The sequence below is a fragment of the Sparus aurata genome, chromosome 17 (genome assembly GCF_900880675.1).
Source record: "Sparus aurata chromosome 17, fSpaAur1.1, whole genome shotgun sequence".
Lineage (NCBI taxonomy): Eukaryota > Metazoa > Chordata > Actinopteri > Spariformes > Sparidae > Sparus > Sparus aurata.
In genome coordinates, this window is record NC_044203.1 from 4820596 (window position 1) to 4847577 (window position 26982).

The window sequence follows — 26982 nt, forward strand, 5'->3', positions numbered from 1 at the left end:
TTGTTAAAACACAAACGACGGCTCTTTCCTACTGTACTACGATAGACAACGAGCTACAACCGTATTTTCATCAAAACGAGCGTCTGGACATTAACTCTGGTTTTGTATGGTCAGCCGTCTGTGAGACGAGGGCGCAGGGACCGTCTACAGAGTGCAAGACCGAAAAGAGAAACTACAAAAAATTCAATAACTTCACTTTTATTCAGAGTGTAGTGTCACCAAAATCACTCCACACATCAGTGGGCTCCTGCTGGTTATTCTACAATTTTTTGTTTGGAAAAAATGTGCTTTGCCATAATTTTGGGGAATTTCTATTGGGAGAAATATTCAATAACACTAATATTCAGTGTGGTGTCACAAAAATCACCTCACCCTAACCCTACTTAACAAAAACTACTTTCTAATGTAACTTTAACTTGATTTTGGTATTAAAAAATGTTTTAATACACAATCCATGTCTTATTATAAATTAGGATGTTATGGTATCAGTCTGAAAGGTAAATCAACACATTTTACCCAGTGGTCTTTGTGCCCTGTCATGTGGCCTTGGTGCCCCTAAAAGGCCAAAGTGAAAGGCCAAATGGACTTGCCCCTAAAATGACAAAATTCCCACCCTGACTGCATGCATTCCCACTAGTAAGCTACAGTTACTCTATGTAAGCTGAGTCCAAGTTGTCTCTAAGAGAGTCTCTAGAGTGTGAAATATTGCACATTGCCTCAGCCTGCAATAAAACGGTGGTCAATTCATGATACTTTCTCATCTCCTAATTTGTATACTTAATAATACAATGTCAATGTTGTGTAAAAAGAATCATTAATTAAATATATGAAAGTTACACAAGACAACAATATAGAAAAATTTATGGATTTGACGCTGTGATCGGTGATCGGCAATATCGGGATCGGCAGATACTGCTTTTGGTGATCGGTGATCGGCCCCAAAAATCCTGATCGGTGCATCTCTAGTCAGCATTAAACGTGTACTTTTTACGGCTGGGAATGGTAGCGTTATCACCTGCTCCTCCGGTTTCTTCAGTCACGTTAGCTTCTTCATCTAACTCTTACTCTTCCTCATCCTCGTCCACCATTTCGGCCTCGGTGCCTGGGGCCACAGCTTCTGGCTCTGTCGCCCTTTTAAAAATATCGCTAATGCGCTTCATAGTTCAAACGTTTTGTTTTCATCTGTTTGGCTTTGCCTCGTTAGCATAGATACTCCCTCTGCCTTTAACCGCCTTCTGCAGCATGTCGGCAAGCACGCTCACTACGTGTAAATCACGTTTTTTTTTTTCAGCTGAGGCTGCATTCAAGTGCACAACCGGCCACAACCTCCAAACGTCAGCAACACATCATTAAACATTTATTGAACGGTAAAATTCGGTAGTCGCACACGTGCTACTAATTGCATTTCACAATTCGCACTGAACTATTTTTTACTAGCATTTGCGACGAGGTGCTCGCACTGTCGAGCCCTGTTGCCACGTAAAAAGATATTAAAAGACCCGCAACTGTTCCCATATGCATCGCTGATTCACTGACAGTTCATTCACACATAAAAAAAGGTAAAAGGCCTCTCAGAACATAGCAAACACATAAGTAGCATACACTGGGCAGACTGCTGGGTCGCACACTGTGAAGCGCCCCGGAAGTGATATATGATGACATCGAGATTCAAGTGCGCACTTTAGGCTCAATGGGAGTGGTCTCTGACACTTATGGCAACTTGCTCTGCCCTATTCTCATGAAAATGATACCAGAAGAAATGGCTTTGCAGTTCACCTGTCAAAATGGTAGTGAATGAGATGATTCAAATAATGACAACACGTTCAGTGTCAAAGGCCTGATGACGTTTTTCCAAAAGGAGGTTGAAAGTCGTGAAAGAACAGCCAATCTCACCCAGAGTGTGCAACAACCCGATAAAGAGAAACAATGGGAAAAGTCCTATGTGGAGAAAAGAATACCGGAAAAAAGGAGATCTTACACAGCCTCTACAGCCTCGTTTCACGCTGTCAGCATTAGAGATGAGCCAAAGTGTATATTCTGTGGAGGAAATAATCATAGATCTAAGAACTGTACAGAACTGACTCTTGAACTGAGGAGAGAAAAATTAAGAAAAGAAGGCAAGTGTTTTGTGTGTTTAGGCAGCAGACACGTAGTGCGTAATTGTAAGACGCAGGGAATTACCTGTGAAGAATGTGGATGAAGACACCACAAAGTAGTTTGCCCTCAATTAGCCAATCAACAAGAAAAACACACAGAAGAGAGACAGGAAAGCACACAGCAAGCTGCCCGAAATCTCCCAGCAGATGCAGTGATAGCAAGTGCAGCTCCCAGTAGTTCTATGAGTAGTACAGTTTTACTCCAAACAGCTACAGTTTGGATAGACGCACCCACTCAAAGTCAAGTGGCTAGATGTCTTTTAGATGGAGGTAGCTCGGGTAGTTTTATTCAAGAAGACATTTTCAGAGCAATTAACCTGCCAGTAATAGGTAAGGAAACACTGAATGTTTTTGTATTTGGCTCCAAAACACCCCAAAGATTGACATGCAAGAAGGTGAAGGTGCGTTTAAGGAACATCAGAAATAATTAGAACATCGAAGTTCAGCTCCTGGAGACGCCCAAGGTGAGCTCTTCAATTATTAAAATGGCAAGTGAAACGATCAGAAATGATTTTGAGTCAAAAGGAATGCCTATGGCGGATGTTCCCGTGAGAGGAATGGAGTCAGAAGAACTGGGAGTCCTAATTGAAGGAGACCAGGGGCCTCATTTATAAACGTTGCGTACGCACAAAAGAAGGCGTACGCAACTCTCTACGCACACCGTGGGATTTATAAAAAGAGAACTTGACGGGAAAATGTGCGGTCCTCCACGCCAACTCTGACCCATGCGTACGCACATAACTGGGGTAAGGAGAAACTGCGCCACTGATGGCAGAAGAAAGAAACGGGAGAAACTGTAAAACTGATACTGATCGTGTAAAATAAATAGTAATATTACCTCTCATATATGAACAGTTTATTTGCAAGAAATGTATTTTTTTTTAAAACTATTTCTACAATGAATAAACAAACAGGCTCCCTGGAGTGCACAGGGGAAACATATGATTTAGGACAATAGTAAGACAACAGTAGAGCAAATTGCGTTTACACTGATATGAATGCAGTTTAATATATTAATATCCTATATCATATAGCGCATTTCGTTTCATCTCCGTTTTCAATGCATAACGCATAAAACACTTTGTAACTGTGTTTTGTTGCCATACAAATAAAGACTATAATGATCTTATATTGTTAGTGTGAAGGACTGTTTGTCAATCAGGGTAATTCTCACACGTGTAGCAGATATTACCTAATAGATGGGTATATAAAGGCATGTATTTACAATGCGTTATGGCGCACAATGGCTGCTTTGGCACTGTTAGAGTATTTGGCAAACGGAAGGATACGGAGGCAGCGGAATTCAGAGACCAGCAAGATCCACTGGCCAACAGTGACGAGTGGCTGATGAGCCGTTTCCGACTCCCACGAGCTGTCCTCTTGGATCTATGTGCGGTATTGGGCCCAGCGTTAGAGAGGAGCACCCACAGAAACCACGCCGTGCCGGTCCCACTTCAAGTGGCATAATTGGTTTGTCGCAGCAGTACATAAAGTTTCCTTATACGGTGAACAGGCAAATAAAAATGCGCAATTTGCAGCAATGTCCGGTTTCCCAAATATAATCGGTGCCACTAACTGCACTCATGTTGCTATAAGAGCACCGAGTGAGAATGAATTGGGCGGGCATCAGTGTCCCCCTCCTCCGTCCCACGTCACTCAGGAGGGATTCCCCGATCATCCCCGCCAGTTTTTCATCCAGCTGGGTGAGCTCCGGTTGGCCGGTTTGCCTTTCTCTCTGCTTTCAGTCATGAATGAATATTAATTAGGGGCGTTTCTCTGAATATTCATAGGCAAATATGGGTGTGGTATGACCCGCACACAGGTGCGCCACATTTAGAGTGGAGTGTGATTTATAAAGGGAAATCGGCGTAGGACGTGCGTGCGCACTGTTTTATAAATCAGGATATTTTTGTGCGTACGCACTTTCTGTGTTTCGTGCGTACGCAACCTTTTGACGTCAATCCTACGCACAGTTTTATAAATGAGGCCCCAGTACTGGAGAATTGTCACTGGCAAAATGGAAAAGCTGGAAGATGGAGTAGTTGCACTGGAAAGTGTGTTTGGATGGCTGGTGCAAGGTGAGGTCACCACACTTAATATTGTCACCGAAGCTGTTGACGTTGAATTGCTGCATGTCTGTGTTGAGCAAGATCAAGCACTCTCCAACCAGTTGCGCAGTTTTTGGGAATTGGAATCACTCGGAATAGGTAAGGAAGAATTACATTCCGAGACAGATGAAACAGTTCTGAAAAGATTTGAAGAAACTGTGAAGTTTGTTGACGGCAGATACGAAATCCGACTGCCCTGGAAAAATGAGCATGTAACTATGTCTTCAAATTATGTTACAGCAAAAAACAGATTTGATAATCTAATGAGAAGGCTAAAAATGAATCCAACTCTTTTTGATAGATATGACGCAGTTATTCAAAACTATTTAAAAGACGATATAGTGGAAATGGTCAATGATGATGTAAAAAACGGCCCAGTGTACTATTTACCACATCATCCAGTCATAAAAGAAGACAGAGCTACGACGAAATAAGAGTTGTATTCGATGCCTCCTCTCATGAGAAATTTAGCTGCTCATTAAACGAGTGTCTGCTTATAGGTCCCAATTTAAATCCTGACCTTTTGAACATTCTGATTAAATTCAGACAATATCCAGTAGCTGTAATGGCAGATATTAAGTCAGCCTTTCTGCAAATCTCCCTCGACAAAAGAGACAGAGACGCACTGCGATTTCTCTGGACAGATGACGAGCCGATGTTGCAAAAGGAGATAAAGGTAAAAAACCTCAGGATGACAAGAGTCCCGTTTGGAGTGTCATCCAGTCCTTTTCAGTTGGCAGCTACTGTACGACACCATCTGAAACAGCATGAAGAAGAAAATCCCGAAGTCATACGGACAATAAGAGAATGTCTTTATGTGGATGATTTCACAAGTGGAGCCGACAACAGTGACGCAGCGGAAGAGCTGTGCGTAAAGGCCAGAGAAATAATGGCAAGTGCGGGAATGGATCTTTGTAAGTGGAAGTCCTGAACTTCAACAAAAATGTTCACAGGAACAACAAGAACAAGGGAAGGATTCCACTCCATTAAAGGTTCTGGGCCTCATCTGGAAAAGTGAAACGGATGAATTTGTCTCTGAAATGGCGGAGGTGATGAATTATGTCAAGGATAAAAAACTCACAAAAAGAGCAGTACTCCAAACAGCGTCAAGAATATTCGATCCCATTGGCTTCCTGTCTCCATTTATTATTAGAGCCAAAATCATGTTTCAAGAGATGTGGGAAAGAGGCTTGGATTGGGATGAAGAGCTGCCGACAGATTTGGCCGCATGCTGGAAGGAATGGTGCGAGGAACTGCAAGATGTGTCTCCACTGAAACGAGTAACTCTGCCTCGACTGGAACTGCTGGGAGCCCTCATCGGCGCCAGACTTGCACAGCAAGACAATGGAAGCCGTTTGTGGCTAACAGAGTAGCGGAAATCCAGAGTCTTACGCTGCCAGAAAACTGGAGACACTGCAAGGGAAAAGAAAATCCTGCTGATCATGGAACTCGGGGACTCAAATCAGAGACACTTGCAGTTGACACACTGTGGTGGAACGGACCGAGTTGGTTACGCACAGCCGACGTGACATCTGCGGAGGAAACAAACAAGTCTCTACTGACTGATGAGTGTATCGCTCAAAATCAGATAATAGAAGATGGAGAGGATGTTTGTTCTGTAACTGAGCCCATTCTAAAACTGGAAAATTACAGCAGTTTAAACAAGTTGCTTAGAGTAACTGCGTGGGCAAGGAGATTTGTGCACAATTTGCGCAACATAGAAAAACAGCGAGGAGAGCTCTGCGCGCAGGAGATTGAAGCAGCATAAAAATACTGGATCAGGCTGACACAAATGAAATGTTTTTCCAAGGAAATGAGACAATTGGAAACAAAGAGGGAATTGGACAGAACATCAAAGGTTCTCGCCTTGAAACCCTTTTTGGATGAGGAAAATTTGATGCGAGTTGGAGGACCACTGCAAAAAACAAATTGGGCTTACGGCCAAAAACATCCATGGATTCTGCCTTCAGAGGATAAGTTTTCCGAGTTGTTAATAAAAAGTTCCCACTATGACGTCATGCACTCTGGTCTACAGGACACCTTGACACAAGTCAGAGAAAGGTATTGGCTTGTAAGAGGCAGACAGATCACGAAGAAAATGTTGGAAAAATGTCTGATATGTCGCAAAAGTAAGGTTAAGGCTGGCCAACAACCTTTTGCACAGTTACCACGTGATTGTATTACAGAAGCTCAGCCATTTTAAGTGGTGGGTGTAGATTTTGCTGGTCCCTTACTTGTTAAACCCTATGGAAGAGGATTAGGGCCACATGTGAATTTTTTTTTTTAATTCTGACTTTCAAGTCAGAATTCTGACTTTAATCTCAGAATTCTGAGAAAAAAGTCAGAATTCTGACTTTAATTTTACACTTTTACACTTATTTTTGGAATATATGGTAAACAGACCTCATTTTATGGAAAAAGGAAAAAACTTTGTTTCACAATTCTCATGAGTTTGGATGTATAAAATCACATTTGCAATTCGAGGTTTTATTGTATTTTTCCCTAAATCTTTCATTTTTGGTGTGTTTTTTTTTTTTTTTACAGTTGCAGCCTTTCAACATAAAAATAATACATGAAAATAAGTGTATCTCTTTGGCATTAAATATAAGCTTTTTAAAAAAAATATTTGCATTGTTATCAGTTATAACAATAATAATCATAATAATAATCATAATAATATAACATTTTATTTATCAGCACTTTCAATAAAACTGAAAGACACTATACAAGATCATTGAGAGCTTTGTAATTGATGTGGAGGATCTTGAAGTGGATATGCTGCTTTATTGGGAGCCAGTGAAGGTGTTGCAGGATGGGTGTAACGCATTTCTTTGAGTACCATAAATTACAAAATAATAGCCGGGTTTCAATTATGCGCAGGGTCCCCTTTAAATGCCGGGTGCAGGTGTATATTTTCATATTTTTTGTATATTTTCGGTTTCAAATAAATGCAGAGTCTATTTTATTTTTTTAATCAAGGAAGAAGACGCTGCAAGTTTTTCTTCTAAGCCTTTTTTACGTATTGTGCTTGCTTTCTGTCAGTCACTATCACATTGATGATCGCCATGGCTCCAGTGCAGCAAAACAGTAAAAAGTACGACTTGAAATTTTAAATTTCTTCGTAAAATATGCAGAGGAAAACTCGGGAGAGGCAGCCGCTAGACGTTTCTCTGTCGACCCTAAGAGAGTGAGAGATTGGTGAAAAAATAAAACTGAGCATCAGCGTCTGTCCGAGGGGGACAGCAACAGGGCCAGTCTGCCGCGAGTGCTGGTTGGCTGAATCGTTTCCTCCGCCGCAACAACTTCACTTGTAGAAGACGCATAACTATTGAATTAAACGCCTGATCTGTTAAGTGATTGAAACAAATAAACGCCCTGGCTATTATTTGGTAATTTACATCCCGGCTGCGCCTAATTACCAAACACACGCGCAATCACGTACGCACATGGACACCGATTCAAACGTTAATGTAAATGAAACCTCTGATATTAAAATCTTTCTCGCGGACGTGATCCAGCCAGAACAAACGCCCAATTTACAGTGGCAGATTAATAAGGACTTCTGGGCAACTAGCAGACCGGTGTGCAAGCAGGATGGAGTGACAGCGGGGACAGCCAATCACACAAGAAACGGCAGAGCCAATCGAGGAGCTTGTGGGCGGGTCTAAACTCAGGGAAACTTGCTTCAGCTTGAGCGGCCGTTTTCCGCTTGGTCCTAGTGCTTGACACGTCTCTGTTAAATAAAGCCTAACATGGTTTTTGGACGGTAAAAACTGCAGGGGACCAAAACGGCCTTTTGAAAAAGTGCAGGGGACGTGTCCCCCCCCCCCCCCCCAAAAAAAATTACGGCGTTACTAACGGCGTTATTTTTTCTGTAACAGCGTAATCTAATGAATTACTTTTCCCATCGTTACAACGCTGTTACCGTTACTGACAATAAAATGTGGCGCGTTACAAATTGAAGTTTCTCTCTGAAGCTGTCATCCAACTCGGCTCTCAGCCACCGGAGCAGCAGGGCTGCTTTTTTTTTCTCCGGTGAGGCAGGAGGGAGGGGTGGGACAACCGCAGAGGTGATGATTGGCTCTCTAAGGTAGAGTGAGAGTTCGTAAGCCAATCAGAGGCTGCGTTCGGTTTACACACAAACCACACAGCCTCGCACACACAAACTAGCAGAGGTGAGCTGGTGAGAAATGGCAAATCCAGAGGGAATTTACGTTTTCAAAGTGGAAGTACAGACACTACTTTAACCTCTTTTGTCCACGTCCGTTTTAAGCAACTCTAATCTAATGAAGCATCTCTCAACTGCACGCGCTTCTACAACACTAGTGGCCAAAAACTCCGTTGTTGACACTGTTGATGTTGATAGCAAGTGTGGCTAACGTCAGCTCCGCTAACACAGAAGGACATGGAGCCGTCTGAGCAGCTAGCTGGATGTTTCTGCTCCAGCTTCACTAAAACTTGTGACACAGACTGAACTGAATGCAATGATAGGCAGGTATGTTGTTGAGAACATGCTCCCGTTATCAACAGCTGACCCAGACTCCTTCATTGGCTAAATACCAGGGAGAGCAGGTGCCCGTCCGCCATGCAGAAAGACATTTTCTAAATACATAGATGCAGAGTACATTAAAATCAATGCCGAGCTCAAAAGGGGAAGAAAAGAAAGTAACACAAGAGTTACTTTTCCTGGTAACTAATTACTTTTATATTGGAGTAATTCTGTTACTAACTCAGTTACTTTTTGGGAGAAGTAACTAGTAACTATAACTGATTACTATTTAAAAGTAACGTGACCAACACTGCATCAGACTGTATAACTCTTTGATAAATAGATGAGCTAATATTAATAATAATAACCACCTCCGGCGCCAAATACAACTGGCAGATATAGATATGCAGTACAAGAAGAAAAAGATGGAAAACCTTGCACTAGAGTCTGAAATAAAGAAGAAGACAATTAGAAAATTGGACCTTGAAATAAAAAAACTTGAGCGGGAGGTGAGTTATGCCTTCAATGCACACTGTATGCTGACTGTAACACAAATAATCATTATTCTCCTTTCCTCCCCCAGCTCCAAGAAGATGACACATCTTAAATAAAAAAATAAAAGGTCAATCCACGTAAAGTCAAATGAGCCAATAGCCTATATGAAGGCCCAAAATGGTGCGTTCCTTTCTGCTCTGACAATGGCGAGTGAGGGACCAATATGTGTTAAATTATTTTAGTTACTATGCATGCTTTAAATTTCAGTTAAATATGTCCTGCAGTGGCAGAGGAATTTGTGTTTTATTTATTTATTTATTTGTTTTATTTAATTTAAATTGATTTGGCTTCTTATGATGTTTGTGCTGTATACTGAAGCTTACAGGGAGGCTACTGCATCCATTCATTTGTCTGTTCATTTGATGTATATGGATTTGTCCTGCATTTATTTCAGTGTGCAGACATGCGGGGTGTATTATATACAGACCTTTGAATGTGTATTTATCCTTGTGTTGTATAATATGCTTTGATTCTGTGCTTTCCATCTTGTAGAGTCACTGTGGGACTTCAGTTTTGAAAGGAGGGGATGGTTTACCTGTTTTGCTTTGTCCTTATTCAATAAAGGAACATAATGTTACACTTTGATGTTGGATGGATGTGTATTTTATACGACAGAGTATTAGGGCCACACTGAGGAAGAAAGAAAAAGTCCTAAATTTATGAGACTGGTTCTTTCTGCGTAAAAGATGCATTTTCTTGCATAATCTTTTTAAAGTCCTGATACTTATGACAATGTGATGCTGATGTGCCAAAAGATTAAGTATCTCCTTGTTTGTGAAACCTATACTGAAGTACAATTCCACGAAATGCTCCACAGCCCTCATTTTAACAACTCTCCTCCTCTAAAACAACGGGTTACAATATTATGACTTTATTCTCGTAAATTTATGACTTTATTCTCGAAGTCTGTGAATTTTTTTTTTTCTTTCTCTGTGGCCCTAATATTCTGTCATTTTATATATAGCCTTATAGTCTATGGGAAACTGTAAATTATCTAAAATCATTATTTATCCAAAATGATTGAAATTAATAATCACAAACGTTTAAATAACAGTGGGTCTAGTTATATGTGATAACAATGTGTAGTGGGCAGTGGAATAACTATTGGTTTCCATCTGTGGTGACTGCTAACTGAGATAAGGGATGAGATTAAATAGATCCTGGAACTTAGCCTGGTCTGGAGCAGGCTAGCTCCACAGAATAAATCTCCATGGTAACTTATACCATAACATATCCTACTGCCCCCTATCCCACTTTTGTGCAACCGGATCACGGATAAGTTGAATCAGTATAACCAAGATATCCTGGCTTAATCCCTTATCCTAGTTTTGTGCAACGGGCCCCAGGACTGACAAATCGGCTATTTATTATTTATTAATATTTATTATTGCCTTACTTCCATCCAGCTGACGGAATGTTTCGTCCTGTGAATAAATGTTGTTCTGACCTCGGACAGTGATGAAGCTTCTCTGTTTGCTCCCTAAAACACAATGAAATGTAAAAGATGTTTGTGATAAGTCAACAGACAAAAGAGTTCTAATACAGCAAAAAAATATATAATCATCCATAAGGATAATCATAAATGTAGCTCTTTATTCCAACTAGACTTTTTACACGGATCACAGCCTGATCTAAATCTGTTCATCTTGGTCCATTTATGTACTGAAGTAAAACGAGTCTGTAACATCTCCACAGTCACAATACGATATAAGATATAAGTCAACCTCTGAACGTGTAATGGTTGAAAGTAAAAGGCATTAAGCTGAGCATTACCAACGTATTTTAACTGATATTTTGAGGTTTTAAGGTACCTTGAAGTTTAACATATCTGGCGTTTGACGCACAAATGAGTAAAAACTGAGTATAGGGCGACCGTGGCTCAGGTGGAAGAGCGGGTCGGCCTATGTTCGGAGGGTCGGCGGTTCAATCCCCACCCGGCCAACTGCTATCATGGTCGGTGTGGCCTTGGGCAAGACACTTCATCCACCTTGCCTCGTGTGAATGTGTATGACTGTATGTTTGAGGTGGTGGTCGGAGGGCCCGTAGGCGCTGAATGGCAGCCACGCTTCCGTCAGCCTGCCCCAGGGCAGCTGTGGCTACTATCGTAGTTCACCACCACCAGTATGACTGAGTGTGAATGAATGGAACCTGGAACCCTGTCAGGCGCTTTGGGTGACTTGAAAAGCGCAATCCATTATTATTCATTAGTATAGACCCAATACTTACATTTAAATGCAAGATCTGCGCCACTTGAGGTCACCATTATTTATTTATTCTCTTTGGGCGCGCAATGAATCTTGGGCAATTTGTAGCCGCGAAGGATATGTGTCCTCCAGGAACAGGCAAAAGAAGGAGGCACGTGTGGGGAGCATTTGGAGCACACTTTGAATTTGGACAGGCTTCGCGCGGCTTAGTGACGTAATTGCACTTCAAATACGCACTCCGAAGGATGCTGCCCCTGAATTTAGACTATTTTGTTTGTAGTTTGGGTTTTCCCTCCTCTTGGAGCGTTTTCTGTTACTTGTTATTTTTCTAGATAGTACAGTGTAGAAAAATATTTTGTAGCCCTTGCTTCCTCCCTTTTGGAGCGCCTTTTGTTGTTAATATTTCATAGTAGCTCAAGTCCTCGATAGAGTAGACCAGTTTTCAGCCTATTATTTTCCCTCCGTTCGGAGCGCCTTCTGTTCTGTTTTAGCTGTGTTCTTTGCCTTGTCCCCTTCCCCTTTTCCCTTTTTCCCTGTTTCTAGAGTCTAAGTGTTTCATAGCCTATTGTATTGTCACTCATTCTTAGGAGTAATTCAGGAATTTCTGAATAAATACGTGGATAAACTGTTCTCGCTCTGTTTCTGAGTCCTCCTTCCAGCCTAGGTTGACAACAATTATCCCTTTACTTTGCACTGTAATTAAATCAATAATCTTCTCAATTAAACGTGTCCCTTCTTCGGGAGGGTTGTATATTGTATCTAATAATGTAATATATTCTCCATCTATCTTCCCTACCACAAAAAATTATCTGCCCTCTTTGTAGCATACTGTATTCTCTACTTCAAATGGGAGATGGTTCCTTATCATTGTTATGACACCTCTTCTGGATGTGTGATATGACGAATAAAAGACTTGGGCTTTAAATAATTTGGCTAATTAAATTATAATAATAATTATATAATATATATATATATAATAATACATTTCTCATGTTCCATTTTGGACAGACGTGTTTCCTGCATAAAAACATTGTCTCCTCCTAGGGGCTTCATTTGTGCAAGCACTTTACTCCTCTTAATTGGCTTATTCAGGCCATTCACATTAAATGAAATGAAATTAATATTCATACACTAACAAATAACATATTTTGTTTTCTGTTACTGTATTAAGTCTACCAAGTTCATTCAACCTGTATCCTGTAGACCTAAGTGCCTTATTTATATAGAAAATATTTAATCCATCCTCAAGAAACCTTTGAGACCCAAAAATACATACAAAAATATAATAATATTAAAAAAACAAACAAACAAAAGAAAAAACGACAAAATATGACTTCCACTTGGGCTACCATACTTAAGGTAGCTATTCACAGTCTTCCATGTTTGTGTCAATGCATGTCTTTGATAAGGACCCAGAGCTGCAAGATTTTAAAAACAGCCCTAAAGAATATTTGCATCTAGATAATAAATAGACACTTTTGTGGTTTCGGGAAAAGTGGCCGTGACATCAAAACCGCCATCCGAAAACAAAACAATACGGACAAAATGAGTGCTGCGATTACAGTTATAACAAAATATTTAGAATGTAAATTCCTTTTAATGTCATTCATTATACAGTTCAGTCAATAATGAACAACAACAACGACGACGACGACAACAACGACAGTAGAGCCAGCCCATTGCAGTAGCCTTAGATCAACTTAAAATCAGCACTACTAATTCAAAATTAAATCCATAAACCTTGAGAAACTTGTTCATAGAAAACAGAAAAAAAAGAAGAGGATTGTTCAGATCTGAGAGCAGGGGTCCGTTTCACGAAGCAGGTTCAACAAACTCTGAGTCTAACCCTGAACTCTGAGTTGATCTACTCTGAGATAGGAAACTCTGAGTTTTCGGTTCCAGAACAGCTGATTTGAGTTAGTTTGATCAACTCGGAGTAGTTTAACCTGGAGTTAAGCACGTGCACCACAAGTATAAAAAGACAGCATCAATGGAGCCCTGATTCGACGAGTCACCATGGCAACGGGGAAGAGGAGGGCTACGTTTTTCACCCCACTGGAATTGGAAATATTAATGCGCTCATACGGTAAGTTTGAGCACGTTTTTAGAAGAAAGTGTAACACCGCTGCAGCAGCAAAAGAGAGGGAGACGGCGTGGGAGAACATTGGTGCTCGGGTCAATGCGTAAATTTAAATGTAGTCCTTTGCAATCACAATAATATTACAGGGGGAAACTGCTTGAGTGGTAGCCTATTAATTTATTTCATTTAGGTGCAACCCCGGCTGAGAAGCGCACTTGGCTGCAGCTTAAAGCCCCTGTACGGAGTTTTTAACTGGATATGCAAAAGTCTCTGGTTTCTGCTGATGTGTCTCTGTTACCTACAACAGCAAATGAGCCCATCAGCGTGAAGATACGCTATTTCTAAGTAGTCTAATTCTATACCTCTGAAAGGCCTTGGTCGGGTCGGACCACTGACGAAACGATTTACGGCAGTCAGACCGGAACTGACAACATTCAGGATACGGCATAGCTGTTTTGTTGTTACGCTAGCCAGTGCTAACCGAGCTAAAACTTTTGTCATGGCTGATAATGAGACGAAGAAAAGAAAAAGAATTCGAACCGAAGACCAACGAAAGGCCAAGAGGGAATCCGATCGAGCTAGGGCTAAAACACGGATAAACATTGGCGATTCCTTCCAGAGATGGAGAGAGTTGCGGGGCTTGAAGGGAGGGTCGGACTAAAAAAAAAAAAAAAAAGTTTTCAAAGCAAGTCCCATCGTCTTGCCGACGTTTCCAAAACAAATCTACACGCGCCGGCCAGACAAACGTCTTCACGACAGTGGGCGCTAGAGCTCATGGGAAATTCAGTCTTCATTCCGGCAAAACACTACCGCTTTCGTCCAGCGGGGCCGCCAAAATCAACACTAAATGAAAAGTCTGTACAGGGGCTTTAAGATGAAAGATAAAAACATTAGACCTCGGCATAATCTCATGGGGGTACCTCATTTTGATCATGTTTTACATTGTAAAATAAATATTAAGTGGCTGTTTGACTGTACAGTTGTTTTATCCCCAACATAATGCTGTTTTTACACACATAAATGTCTTCTCATCTATATCATGTTCTGTTTAATAATTAAGCCTATTTAAACTAACAGACTTCTACTCAGCCAACAGAAAGAAAGCAGATGCCCGTAAAACGGGTGGTGGCCCAGCACCGCCACCTCTAACGGAGGCAGAGGAGCTGAAAACATAATTGTCTGGAAATGCAAGAACATCTATGCGCGGTCTGATAATCATCTCCCGACGAATATTTAATTCTCTGCGCAGTAATGCTGCAAATTCATCCACGGGATCATTATCAAAAGGACATGCCATGGTAGTGAAAATAGTCGCCACCTAATATAACTTTTAATGTAGGCCTACTGACTGATTTTTGCAATGATCAATGAGAACTATACTACGCCAAAAGTCGCCTGCTAACTGTTCGAATGAGGAAATCAAATACCGTGTGTGGCTGAAAGAGGGCGGAGACAGAGAGAAACTCGAGGTTTGTTTAGAAAAACCTGGTCCCGACCAGGTTAGGTTCATAGATTATGTTACCATGGTAACTGACCGAGAGCTTAAGTTACCTCTCTCTGTGAAACAGGCTAGAGTTACCCCTCTTTATTTGGTTTGAGTTACCTCCCTTTGTGAAACGGAAAACTCAGAGTTTCCCTCATTTCAGGGTTAACAGACTCAGAGTTTTCACTAAACCTGCTTTGTGAAACGGACCCCAGGTCAGCAATGACGTGTAGCCTGATATTCACTGTGCAGCCGGAGAATATAAATGACGGACTGATGAGAAGCGGTCTACTGTTTGGTTCAGTCCTCGTCAGGGAGTGAGAGCTCATCTAAATGAATCTAAATTCTCCTCCTGGTGTAAAACTATGTGAATTATTTCGGACTGAGAAGGAAAGGGCAGCCGCTGTCAGACAGCTCCGTCAGACTCAGGGTTTCTTCAGGTAAACCTGCCAGTGAGCAGGTTATGTTCACAGAGTAAGTTACCGCAGTAACAGACCCAGAGTTTAAGTTACCTCTCTTTCTGGAACTGAAAACTCAGAGTTTCTCTCAACTCAGGGTTAACAAAACCCGCTTTCTGGAATACCCCCGTGGTCGCCCTCTCAGATTGCCTTGTCTGTTTATGTTGTTTACATTTTTGTGTACGTGTGTGTGTGGCCAGCCAGTGACCAATGGACATACGACAGATATTTTAAATGACATGCCTCTGTGTGCCTTTTGATCATATCCTTAGAATCTGTCAAGGTTGGTGTTCTGGAAAGGTCTCCAAAAAAAGAAAAGAAGAAAAAAAAATCTGGATTTTGGAGTTAGTTGAACCAATGTTAAAATGATAGTTATTTTTCAAAATAAATATTTTTTGTTTTTGTGTGAAAAAAGGGCGGGTGGTGGCAGTGGGGCTCATTGGGTGCTAAGCACCCCTAAAGCTCTGACCCTAGAATCAGCCCTGGTTACTTGTGAAATGAGATGTTTACCTCTACCTTGTTTTTCTTCTTCTAGTAGTCATCACGAAACAAGGAAGGGACATTTTGGCCTTTGGGCACTGACACAGATAGGGACATTCCAGAGGGTGAGGATGAAGAAGAGGGTGAGGAGGAAGAAAACGTAAATTTGACCATTATTGGAAGCGCCTTCAGTAAATTGCATTTAAAACTACTTTCTGCGGATTTGTGATACTTTCTTGGGCTATACAAGTACTATCTCTTGAAAAAAAAAAAAAAAAATGTTGTTTACTGTGGAAGCCCTAAACGGCCATGCATTCATACATTTTATTTCCTCTGTTTTCCCGTGATAACGAGATAATTTACTCCGTTTTCCCGAGATAATGAGATGATTTTCTCGAGATCTCGAGATAACGAAACTTTGTTTTCCCGAGATAACGATATAATAAGGTGTGTGTGTGTGTGTGTGTGTGTGTGTGTGTGTGTGAATGAGTCAGTCAGTTAGTGTAACGACTGTAAATGACCTTTAATGTGAATTGTTAATAGGAACATCCTGTTTTCATTTAGTTAACTGATATTCTTTGAAGCCAGGTTATTATCTCATTAATTATATTAGACACTTAATGCGGGACTTTTATTTTGAAAGCATCTCGCTGTGAACCGAGAACATCTGTGTTCCTGTGAATCGTCTGTGTGCGTGTTTGAAGTGTGCCTGCATGATTTTTGCTGAACGTGATGAAATGTTTTACTGTGCACCTGGCTGATAAAGGGTACAAGCTCTTACGGTGAGTCCGAAGGTGTGTTATCTCGGGGAAACAAAGTTTCGTTATCACGAGAAAATTATCCCGTTATCTTGGGAAAACGGAGGAAATTAACTTGTTATCTCGGGAAACAAAGTTGTGTTATCATGAGATCTCGAGAAAATTATCCGTTATCTCGGGAAAACGGAGGAAATTAACTCGTTATCACGGGAAAACGGAGGAAATAAAATATATGAATGCATGGCCGTTTAGGGCTTCCGTAGTTTACCACCTTTGCAGTACCTTAAGAAGTAATAAAAACAATACAAATCTACTTTAGTAAAGAAAACATATGACTGCTGTGTTACAATAAAAATGCTAAATGCAAAATAGATTTGGCATTCAAAATGAAATGAAATTGCTTTTTTTTAGATATTCAGTGGGACACTGTGGCGGTCAATTTGAAGTAAAGTGATTTGTTGCACGTTACCGTGTTACTGTTGTTCCTCACTCCGATAAGAAAATCAAGTTTGTAAATGTCTGGTCTCGCTATGTTTAAATATCAGAAGCAAACTCATCGAAGCAGAAGCAAATATCCGTATGTCAGTGTCCTAGATAGTTCTACACAATGTTTTGACATTAACCATGTAACTTATCAATCTTGGCTGTTGCATTTCGATAAATAATACATTTATTGAATAAAGTAATCAACAGTATCTGCCCGTGTTACGTAGGGGAGGTGGGGAGGTAGGGATGGATGGTTACTTGCATGGGCGAGGCTTGGCCAGAGTGAGAATCCGTTTAGTTGTAGTTAGGAATGGGCGATATTTTACCGTTTGCGATATACCGTCAAAAAATTTCTAAACAAGGCTCCAGCTCGATTATCTGGAACTGGTTTGGTTACGATAAGTCTGACATGGAGCAAAACTCTGTTATATGCAGAGTTTGTAAAAAACACGGTAATTGCAAAGGGTGGTAACACTACCAATTTGTTTCACCTCCTAAAACACCAGCACAAACCAGAATATGAAAATGTAAAGTGTAGAAAATGTGCACGGATGCAGCAAAAGCGACAGCGTCAACTTCAGCCAAAGCCTCCGGTGAGAAAACTCTTTGCCAGACGAAAATTGGTGACGCATTTGCTCATTCCATACCATATGATAAGCAAAGCAAACGATGGAAAGAATTAACGTAGGCAGTGGCGTTTTACCTGGCTAAAGACATGTTGCCACTCCAACCTGTGGAGAAAGAAGGATTCAGGCAAATGATTTTATAAGCTAACTGCCACTGTTTGTGCCTTAGAGTTTGAATAAATGTTGAATCTGTTCTCACATTTCAAACTTGTTTGATTTGAGTCATTACAGTTTTGCAGTACAGGTGAATTGGTATTTTTTATCGTCACTTTTATCGTTACCGGGATAAATGCCAGAAATTATCGTGATAATTTTTTTAGACCATATCGCCCATCCCTAGTTGTAGTGTTGTGAATCAACTAAGTAAGTTGCTCCAAAGCTGTGTCTCACACTTCTTTTTCTTTTACCTAGAATTGTTCCGATTCCGATACCATATCGGTGAGCACTGTAGTCCAGGCACCGTTTACCAGTTAGCTCCGTTAGCGCCATTAGCACGTCTACAGTCAAACTGGAGCGGTTTGTTTATTAAACAAAAACAGCAGCACGAAAAATAAACTGCGTACTTGTGTAGTGTGTACGTGTGTCTCGGTTGTTAAAGTTTATGTAACTTTGAGACTCATTTTAACAATCGGGAGTCATGTAAACATGACGTCACGCGTGTCTTTTCTGGTCAGTCATCATGAAAACATGAAGCCCTGCCAGTGGCGCGGCATTTGGACCAGAGTGAAAACAAACTTGTTTATTAGCCGAAAAGCGAAACGACAAATCACTGTACACTGCAGTATGTGTGAAAACACTCACTGTGGCTTTGTGAATTAATTTGTTTTCATTCCTGGATCTATATCTGTGATTTTTCAGTTGTATCTGACTATCAAACTAACTTAACCTGAACCAGGCTTTTCAACAATAATAATCACATCACATTCATGCAGGCATAGTAGTATATACTACACACACACACACACACACACACACACACACAGCAGGTCTATATATATAGGCTATTTATAACACACAGGTATGAGATTTGTGAAAGATAACTCCTAGCATTAATATCTCTCTCTGTGTTTGTGTGTGTGGCCTGCCAGTGACCAATGGACATACGACAGATATTTAGAATGACGCCTTTTTGCCCCAGTAAATTAAAAAAATGAGAGAAACATATCAAGGTATTTAGAGAGCTGAGGAGCAGGAAGAGGGAGAGCCAGAGGAGTTGGTGGAGGTTGGAGAGAAGGCAGGTGATGAAAGTGAGGGCACTTACACAGAGAGGGACATTACAGAGGGTGAGGATGAAGAAGAGGGTGAGGAGGAAGAAAACGTAAAGGGACAGAGAGAAGAACAGTGTCATTACAATTCATAGTACAGTGTGTCCATAAAATGAAACTTTCTGCCATAATTAATTTTTTGCATCATTGATATGTGATTCTTATGTTTTAAAAAAAACAAATACTTTGCCTACATTGTAAAATACATGCATACATAAGTAAATAATTGTTGTTTATAGTTGTGCCCTATGTTTACTGTGCATCTTTCCACAGATATCAGCAAGTCCAACAATGTAGCAGTGCAGCCCAAGTTGACTATATTCCCAACCACTTTGATGGGGAAGAGGAGACGGAGCTATAGGCCAAACTGGTATGAGGGGGTCAGGGGTCCATGTTTTGCAGCATTATCCTACTGTATTTAATTTCTAATTGGTTGTGAATGCAGAAGGCATTATGCCATTATGTTCAGCTTTTTAAGGACATGATGGCTATTACTTTGGCTTTTCTATCTTTCATACTTTTGGAAATATTCAGCTTTTTCTGCAAAATTTTTCCCATTCATCCTTATGGTGATTTTCTCAAAATTCATTCTGCTACAACTTCAGCATACCTTCAGCTATAGAAACCGTTCAACTATTGAAATGTTCAGCTTCTTAAACTCTTTCAACATTGAATCAAATGGGAAAATCTTCAAATCCTCTTCAAAACTCATCAACTTTCAACCTCTTCTTGTCTCTCATACCTTGAGCTAGAGACACCATTCCAACTTTAAACGAGTCAGCAAACCTTGAACTATGGACCTGTATTCAGTTTTTTAAAATCTTGTACGGTTTTGAAATCATTGCAGTTTTAGTTTTAAGGATTTTTAGCCAGTCTTTTGATTTTATAATGGGTGTGTATTGCGTCAGCTAGAGTGCGTGACATCATCAACCGCCGCACCCCAGAGTGGAGAGCAGCTGGGAGAAAAATTCCCTTCAGCTTGATTTGGAAGCCCGAGAGCGGCAAGAACTCCAGCAGCTCCCCAATAAGCCACAATGTGAATTTTGAGCATACATTTCTGGAGGAGGGCAGACGGTACCTGTTGTGTCTCTCGCTCTGGTGCCCTCATTTTACAATCTACAACAATTTTACAAATATAAACGGCATGAGTGAGTTCAGCAATGTCTCCTGTTACTCAACACATAAATATTCTGGCGATAACCATTACAGTTATTTCAAAGCAATCAACAACTTCTAGAAAACAAATATGTGTGGGATTTGGTGTTTGACCAGTTCTCATCTTATCATTCTCATCAATCTATTTCAAAGTGCAAAAAGATGCTCCTTAAAAATGCAAACTTCCCATGAGTGAGTTTTGACGCAAAACGAATTAAAGAAACACTGAAACCATGCTTGCCATGATAGTTATCCAACTTCAAACATTCTAAGGTAGGAAGCTTACTTGAAAAATCTTGTTTCAGTGAGATACAGTTGAGTCTGTATCAGAGTGACAAAAGATGTTCTCTCACTGAGAACAGCTTGAAAAATGCCATAAGTGAGTTTTGACCAGAAACGAATTAAAACACAACTGAAATCATGTTTGCCATAATATTTATCCAAATTCATAGATTCTAAGGTTGTACATCAATTTGAAAAATCTTTTTTCAATGAAATACAGGTCAGAATGCCAAAAGACACTTCTCTCACAGCTTGAAAATCGGCACAAGTGATTTATGGCAGAAAATGATTTAAACTACAACTGAAAAAACGTCTACCATGTTATTTATCCAAATTCATATATTCTGAGGTGGTCAAACTTACTAACATACAGACCTTTTTTCAGTGAGATACTTAGAGTTGCCACCCGTCCCGTTTTTCCCAGAATTGTTCTCTTTTTTCATCAGCTGTCCCGTGAAAACAAAATCTCTCCCGGGAAACAATTTTTCCGTTTTTTGGGGGAAAAATGTAAAACCTTAACTTGGTTTCCTTCGTTCTGTAGTCTAGAATGGTTCGCATCAAAAATGTCTCTGTCATGCCACACCACCACACTCTGGCATGTCATGTCACACCACCACACTGTGGCATTTCAAGTCACACCACCACAATACACTCTGGCATGTCATGCCACACCACCACACTCCGGAATGTCACGTCACACAACCACACTCTGTCTTTTCACATCACAGCAGCACACTCTGGCATGTCACGTCACAACACCACTCTCTGGCTCATACAATCACACTCCAGCATGTCACGTCATACCACCACACTCTGGGTCACACCACCACACTCTAGCATTTCACGTCACCACACTTTCGGTCACACCACCATACTCTGATATGTCACGTCACACCACCACACTCTGCCATTGTAGTGGCAAATATAAATTGGGTCATGATCATGCATATAAATTGATTTGAGAAATACACCTTGCAGTTGTGTGCTAACAGTGAATATGAGCCTGATGTAAGACCAAGGTCAGATGCTCCCTTTATAATAACAGGGCTGGAGTGAGGAAGCAACAGGTGACGCCGCAGCCCACCCAAGGCCAAGATAGAGGCCTGGGTGAGACACTTTGCAGCCATTAGGGAAGATATTAAAAAATATTAAAATGATAGTCTCGCGTGATCATGACGAGGGGGGTGGTCCAAGAAGGGGCGTTGGTGACACTGACCCCCAGGTATAACAGGTGGTGATCCGGGGAGATTTGTCAGTTGTTTGGGGGTACCTAATGGATTTATAACTTCTCTTGGAATAAACACCTTTTTGACTGAAGAACTGCTGCCTCGCCTCTGATTTGGACTTAGTCTCTGGAGCAGTTTTGGGACTTAGCCCTTGGAGCAAATTTGGGACTTGGGTTCTGAGCGGATTTCACCTCTGGTCTGGACTTAGGTTCTGAGTGGATTACACCTCTGGTCTGGACTTAGGTTCTGAGCGGATTTCGCCTCTGAGTTGGATTTAAAATCTGGGCTGTTTCTCCTTTAATTTGGATTTTAACCTCTGAGCGGATTTTCTGGGCCTGATAGTGGAATAATTTGACGGATAAGGAGGTAGTCTCCCACTACACCATGTCACGTCACACCACCACACTCTGGCATGTCACGCCACACCACCAAACTCTGCAATGTCACATCACACCACCACAGTCTGGCATGTCACGTCACACCACCGTACTCTGGCATGTCTTGTTACACCACCACACTCTGGTATGTCACGTCACACCACCACAACCTGGCATGTCACGCCAATCCACCAAACTCTGCAATGTCAGGTCACACACCAGAACCCTGGTGTGTCACATCACACGACCACACTCTTGAATGTGACGCATCTGGTATGTCACCAGCACACTCTGGCACTTCACGTCACACCACCACACTCTGGCATGTCACGCCACACAACCACACCCTTGCATGTCACGTCACACCACCAAACTCTGCCATGTCATGTCACAACAGCACATTCTGGCATGTCATATCACACGACCACACTCTTGAATGTGACACCATACCACCAAACTGCAATATCACGTCACAACACCACACCCTGGCATGTCACATCAAAACACAACACTCAGGGTCATACCACCACACTCTGGCATGTCATGTTACACCCCCACACTCATGTCACGCCACACCACCAAAATCTGCAATGTAACTTCACAACACCACACCCTGGCATGTCACATCACACAACCACACCCTTAAATGTCACACCACCACTCTCAGGGTCACACCACCACCCTCTGGGTCACACCACCATACTCCAACATTTCACGTCACACCACCACACTCTGGTATGTCACTTCACACCACCACACTCTCATATGTCACGTCACACCACCACTCTCTGACATGTCACTTAACACCGTCATTCTCTGGCATGTCACGTCACACCACCACACCACACTCTGGCATGCCACGTCACATCACCACACCCTGGCACGTCACATCACACCACCACACTCTGGGTCACACCACCATACTCTGTCATGTCAGGTCACACCACCACACTCTGCTATGTCACGTCACACCAGCACACCCTGGCATGTCACGTCACACCACCACACCACACTCTGGCATGCCACATCACACCACCACACTCTGGGTCACACCACCATACTCTGTCATGTCACGTCACAACACCACACTCTTTCATGTCACGTTACACGACCACACTCTTTCATGTCACGTCACACCACCACCATGTGGCATGTCTCATCACACCACCACAGTCTGTCATGTCACATCACACCAGCACACTCTGGCATGTCACGTCACTCTGGCATGTCACGCAAGCACTCTCTGGTATGTCACTTCACACCACCACACTATGGGTCACACCACCACACTATGGCATGTCACGTTACACCACCACACTCTCCCATGTCACGTCACACCACCACTCTCTGGCATGTCACATCACACCACTATACCACACTCTGTCATGTCACATCACACAAGCACACTCTGCTATGTCACGTCACACCAGCACACCCTGGCATGTCACGTCACAACACCACACTCTTTCATGTCACGTTACACGACCACACTCTTTCATGTCACGTTACACCACCACCATGTGGCATGTCTCATCACACCACCACAGTCTGTCATGTCACATCACACCAGCACACTCTGGCATGTCACGTCACTCTGGCATGTCACACAAGCACTCTCTGGTATGTCACTTCACACCACCACACTTTGGGTCACACCACCACACTATGGCATGTCACGTCACACCACCACACCACACTCTGGCATGCCACGTCACATCACCACACCCTGGCACGTCACATCACACCACCACACTCTGGGTCACACCACCATACTCTGTCATGTCAGGTCACACCACCACACTCTGCTATGTCACGTCACACCAGCACACCCTGGCATGTCACGTCACAACACCACACTCTTTCATGTCACGTTACACGACCACACTCTTTCATGTCACGTTACACCACCACCATGTGGCATGTCACATCACACCACCACACTCTGCCATGTCACGTCACACAGCACACTCTGGCATGTCAAGTCACACTACCACACTCTGAAATGTCACGTCACACCAGCACACTATGGTGTGTCACGTCACACCACCACACTCTGACATGTCACCTCACACAACCACACTCAGGTTTGTTATGTTGTGATGTGACATCCCACACTCTGGCATGTCACGTCACAACACCACACTCTGCCATGTCACGTCACAAAGCACACTCTGGCATGTCAAGTCACACTACCACACTCTGAAATGTCACGTCACACCAGCACACTATGGCGTGTCACGTCACACCACCACACTCTGACATGTCACCTCACACAACCACACTCAGGTTTGTTATGTTGTGATGTAACATCCCACACTCTGGCATGTCACGTCACAACACCACACTCTGAAATGTCACATTACACCACCACCATGTGGCATGTCACATCACACCACCACACTCTGCCATGTCACGTCACACCAGCACACCCTGGCATGTCACATCACACCACTGCACTCTGGCATGTCACGTCACACCACCACAACACACTCAGCCATGTCATGTCTCACCACCACACCCTGGGTCACACCACCAGACTCTGTCATTTCACGTCACACCACCACACTGGCATGTCACATCACACCACCACACTCTGCCATGTCACGTCACACCAGCACACCCTGGCATGTCACGTCACACGACCACACTCTTTCATGTCACTTCACACCAGCACACTCTGGCATGTCACTTCACACCACCACACTCTGACATGTCACCTCACACAACCACACTCAGGTTTGTTATGTTGTGATGTGACATCCCACACTCTGGCATGTCACGTCACAACACCACACTCTGAAATGTCACGTTACACGACCACACTCTTTCATGTCACGTTACACCACCACCATGTGGCATGTCACATCACACCACCACACTCTGCCATGTCACGTCACACCAGCACACCCTGGCATGTCACGTCACACGACCACACTCTTTCATGTCACTTCACACCAGCACACTCTGACATGTCACGTCACTCTGGCATGTCACACCACCACACTCTGGCATGTCACGTCACACAACCGAACTCTGGCCTGTCACGCCACACCACTAAACTCTGCAATGTCACGTCACAACTCCACGCCCTGGCATGTCCCTTCACACTACCACACTCTGAAATGTCACGTCACACCAGCACACTATGGTGTGTCACGTCACACCACCACACTCTGACATGTCACCTCACACAACCACACTCAGGTTTGTTATGTTGTGATGTGACATCCCACACTCTGGCATGTCACGTCACAACACCACACTCTGCCATGTCACGTCACACAGCACACTCTGGCATGTCAAGTCACACTACCACACTCTGAAATGTCACGTCACACCAGCAAACTATGGCGTGTCACGTCACACCACCACACTCTGACATGTCACCTCACACAACCACACTCAGGTTTGTTATGTTGTGATGTGACATCCCACACTCTGGCATGTCACGTCACAACACCACACTCTGAAATGTCACATTACACCACCACCATGTGGCATGTCACATCACACCACCACACTCTGCCATGTCACGTCACACCAGCACACCCTGGCATGTCACATCACACCACTGCACTCTGGCATGTCACGTCACACCACCACAACACACTCAGCCATGTCATGTCTCACCACCACACCCTGGGTCACACCACCAGACTCTGTCATTTCACGTCACACCACCACACTGGCATGTCACATCACACCACCACACTCTGCCATGTCACGTCACACCAGCACACCCTGGCATGTCACGTCACACGACCACACTCTTTCATGTCACTTCAGACCAGCACACTCTGGCATGTCACTTCACACCACCACACTCTGACATGTCACCTCACACAACCACACTCAGGTTTGTTATGTTGTGATGTGACATCCCACACTCTGGCATGTCACGTCACAACACCACACTCTGAAATGTCACATTACACGACCACACTCTTTCATGTCACGTTACACCACCACCATGTGGCATGTCACATCACACCACCACACTCTGCCATGTCACGTCACACCAGCACACCCTGGCATGTCACGTCACACGACCACACTCTTTCATGTCACTTCACACCAGCACACTCTGACATGTCACGTCACTCTGGCATGTCACACCACCACACTCTGGCATGTCACGTCACACAACCGAACTCTGGCCTGTCACGCCACACCACTAAACTCTGCAATGTCACGTCACAACTCCACGCCCTGGCATGTCCCTTCACACCACCACACTCTGGCATGTCACGTCTCACCACAGTCACACTACCACACTCTGCCATGTCACGTCAAACCAGCACACTCTGGCATGTCACTTACATGTCAATTACAAAATAATCAATTGGCGTGCGTGCGTTGCTGCGTGTCTCTGTGGTTGTTTTGATATCGATTTAACGCCATACATATTCTGGTATGTCACGTCACACCACCACACTCAGGTTTGTTATGTTGTGATGTGACATCCCACACTCTGGCATGTCACGTCACAACACCACACTCTTTCATGTCACGTTACACCACCACCATGTGGCATGTCACATCACACCACCACACTCTGCCATGTCACGTCACACCAGCACACCCTGGCATGTCACATCACACCACTGCACTCTGGCATGTCACGTCACACCACCACAACACACTCAGCCATGTCATGTCTCACCACCACACCCTGGGTCACACCACCAGACTCTGTCATTTCACGTCACACCACCACACTGGCATGTCACATCACACCACCACACTTTTTCATGTCACTTCACACCAGCACACTCTGGCATGTCACTTCACACC

At 42.8% G+C, this 26982-nt stretch overlaps 1 protein-coding gene across 3 annotated transcripts in view; it reads left to right on the top strand.

Annotated features, from left to right (window-relative positions):
- Positions 1–19504, top strand: part of LOC115567474 (uncharacterized) — a 51284-nt gene extending 31780 nt beyond the window's left edge. For 2 of the 3 annotated variants that reach the window (XM_030394126.1, XM_030394124.1), the window contains one exon: positions 19422–19504. In XM_030394126.1, the coding sequence (XP_030249986.1) occupies positions 19422–19445 (24 nt within the window). In that variant the 3' untranslated portion in view covers positions 19446–19504. Of the gene's footprint in view, positions 1–9336; positions 9891–19421 lie in introns of those variants that run through there. The other variant, XM_030394125.1, reaches the window with a different exon arrangement.
- Positions 19505–26982: the final 7478 nt, after the last annotated feature.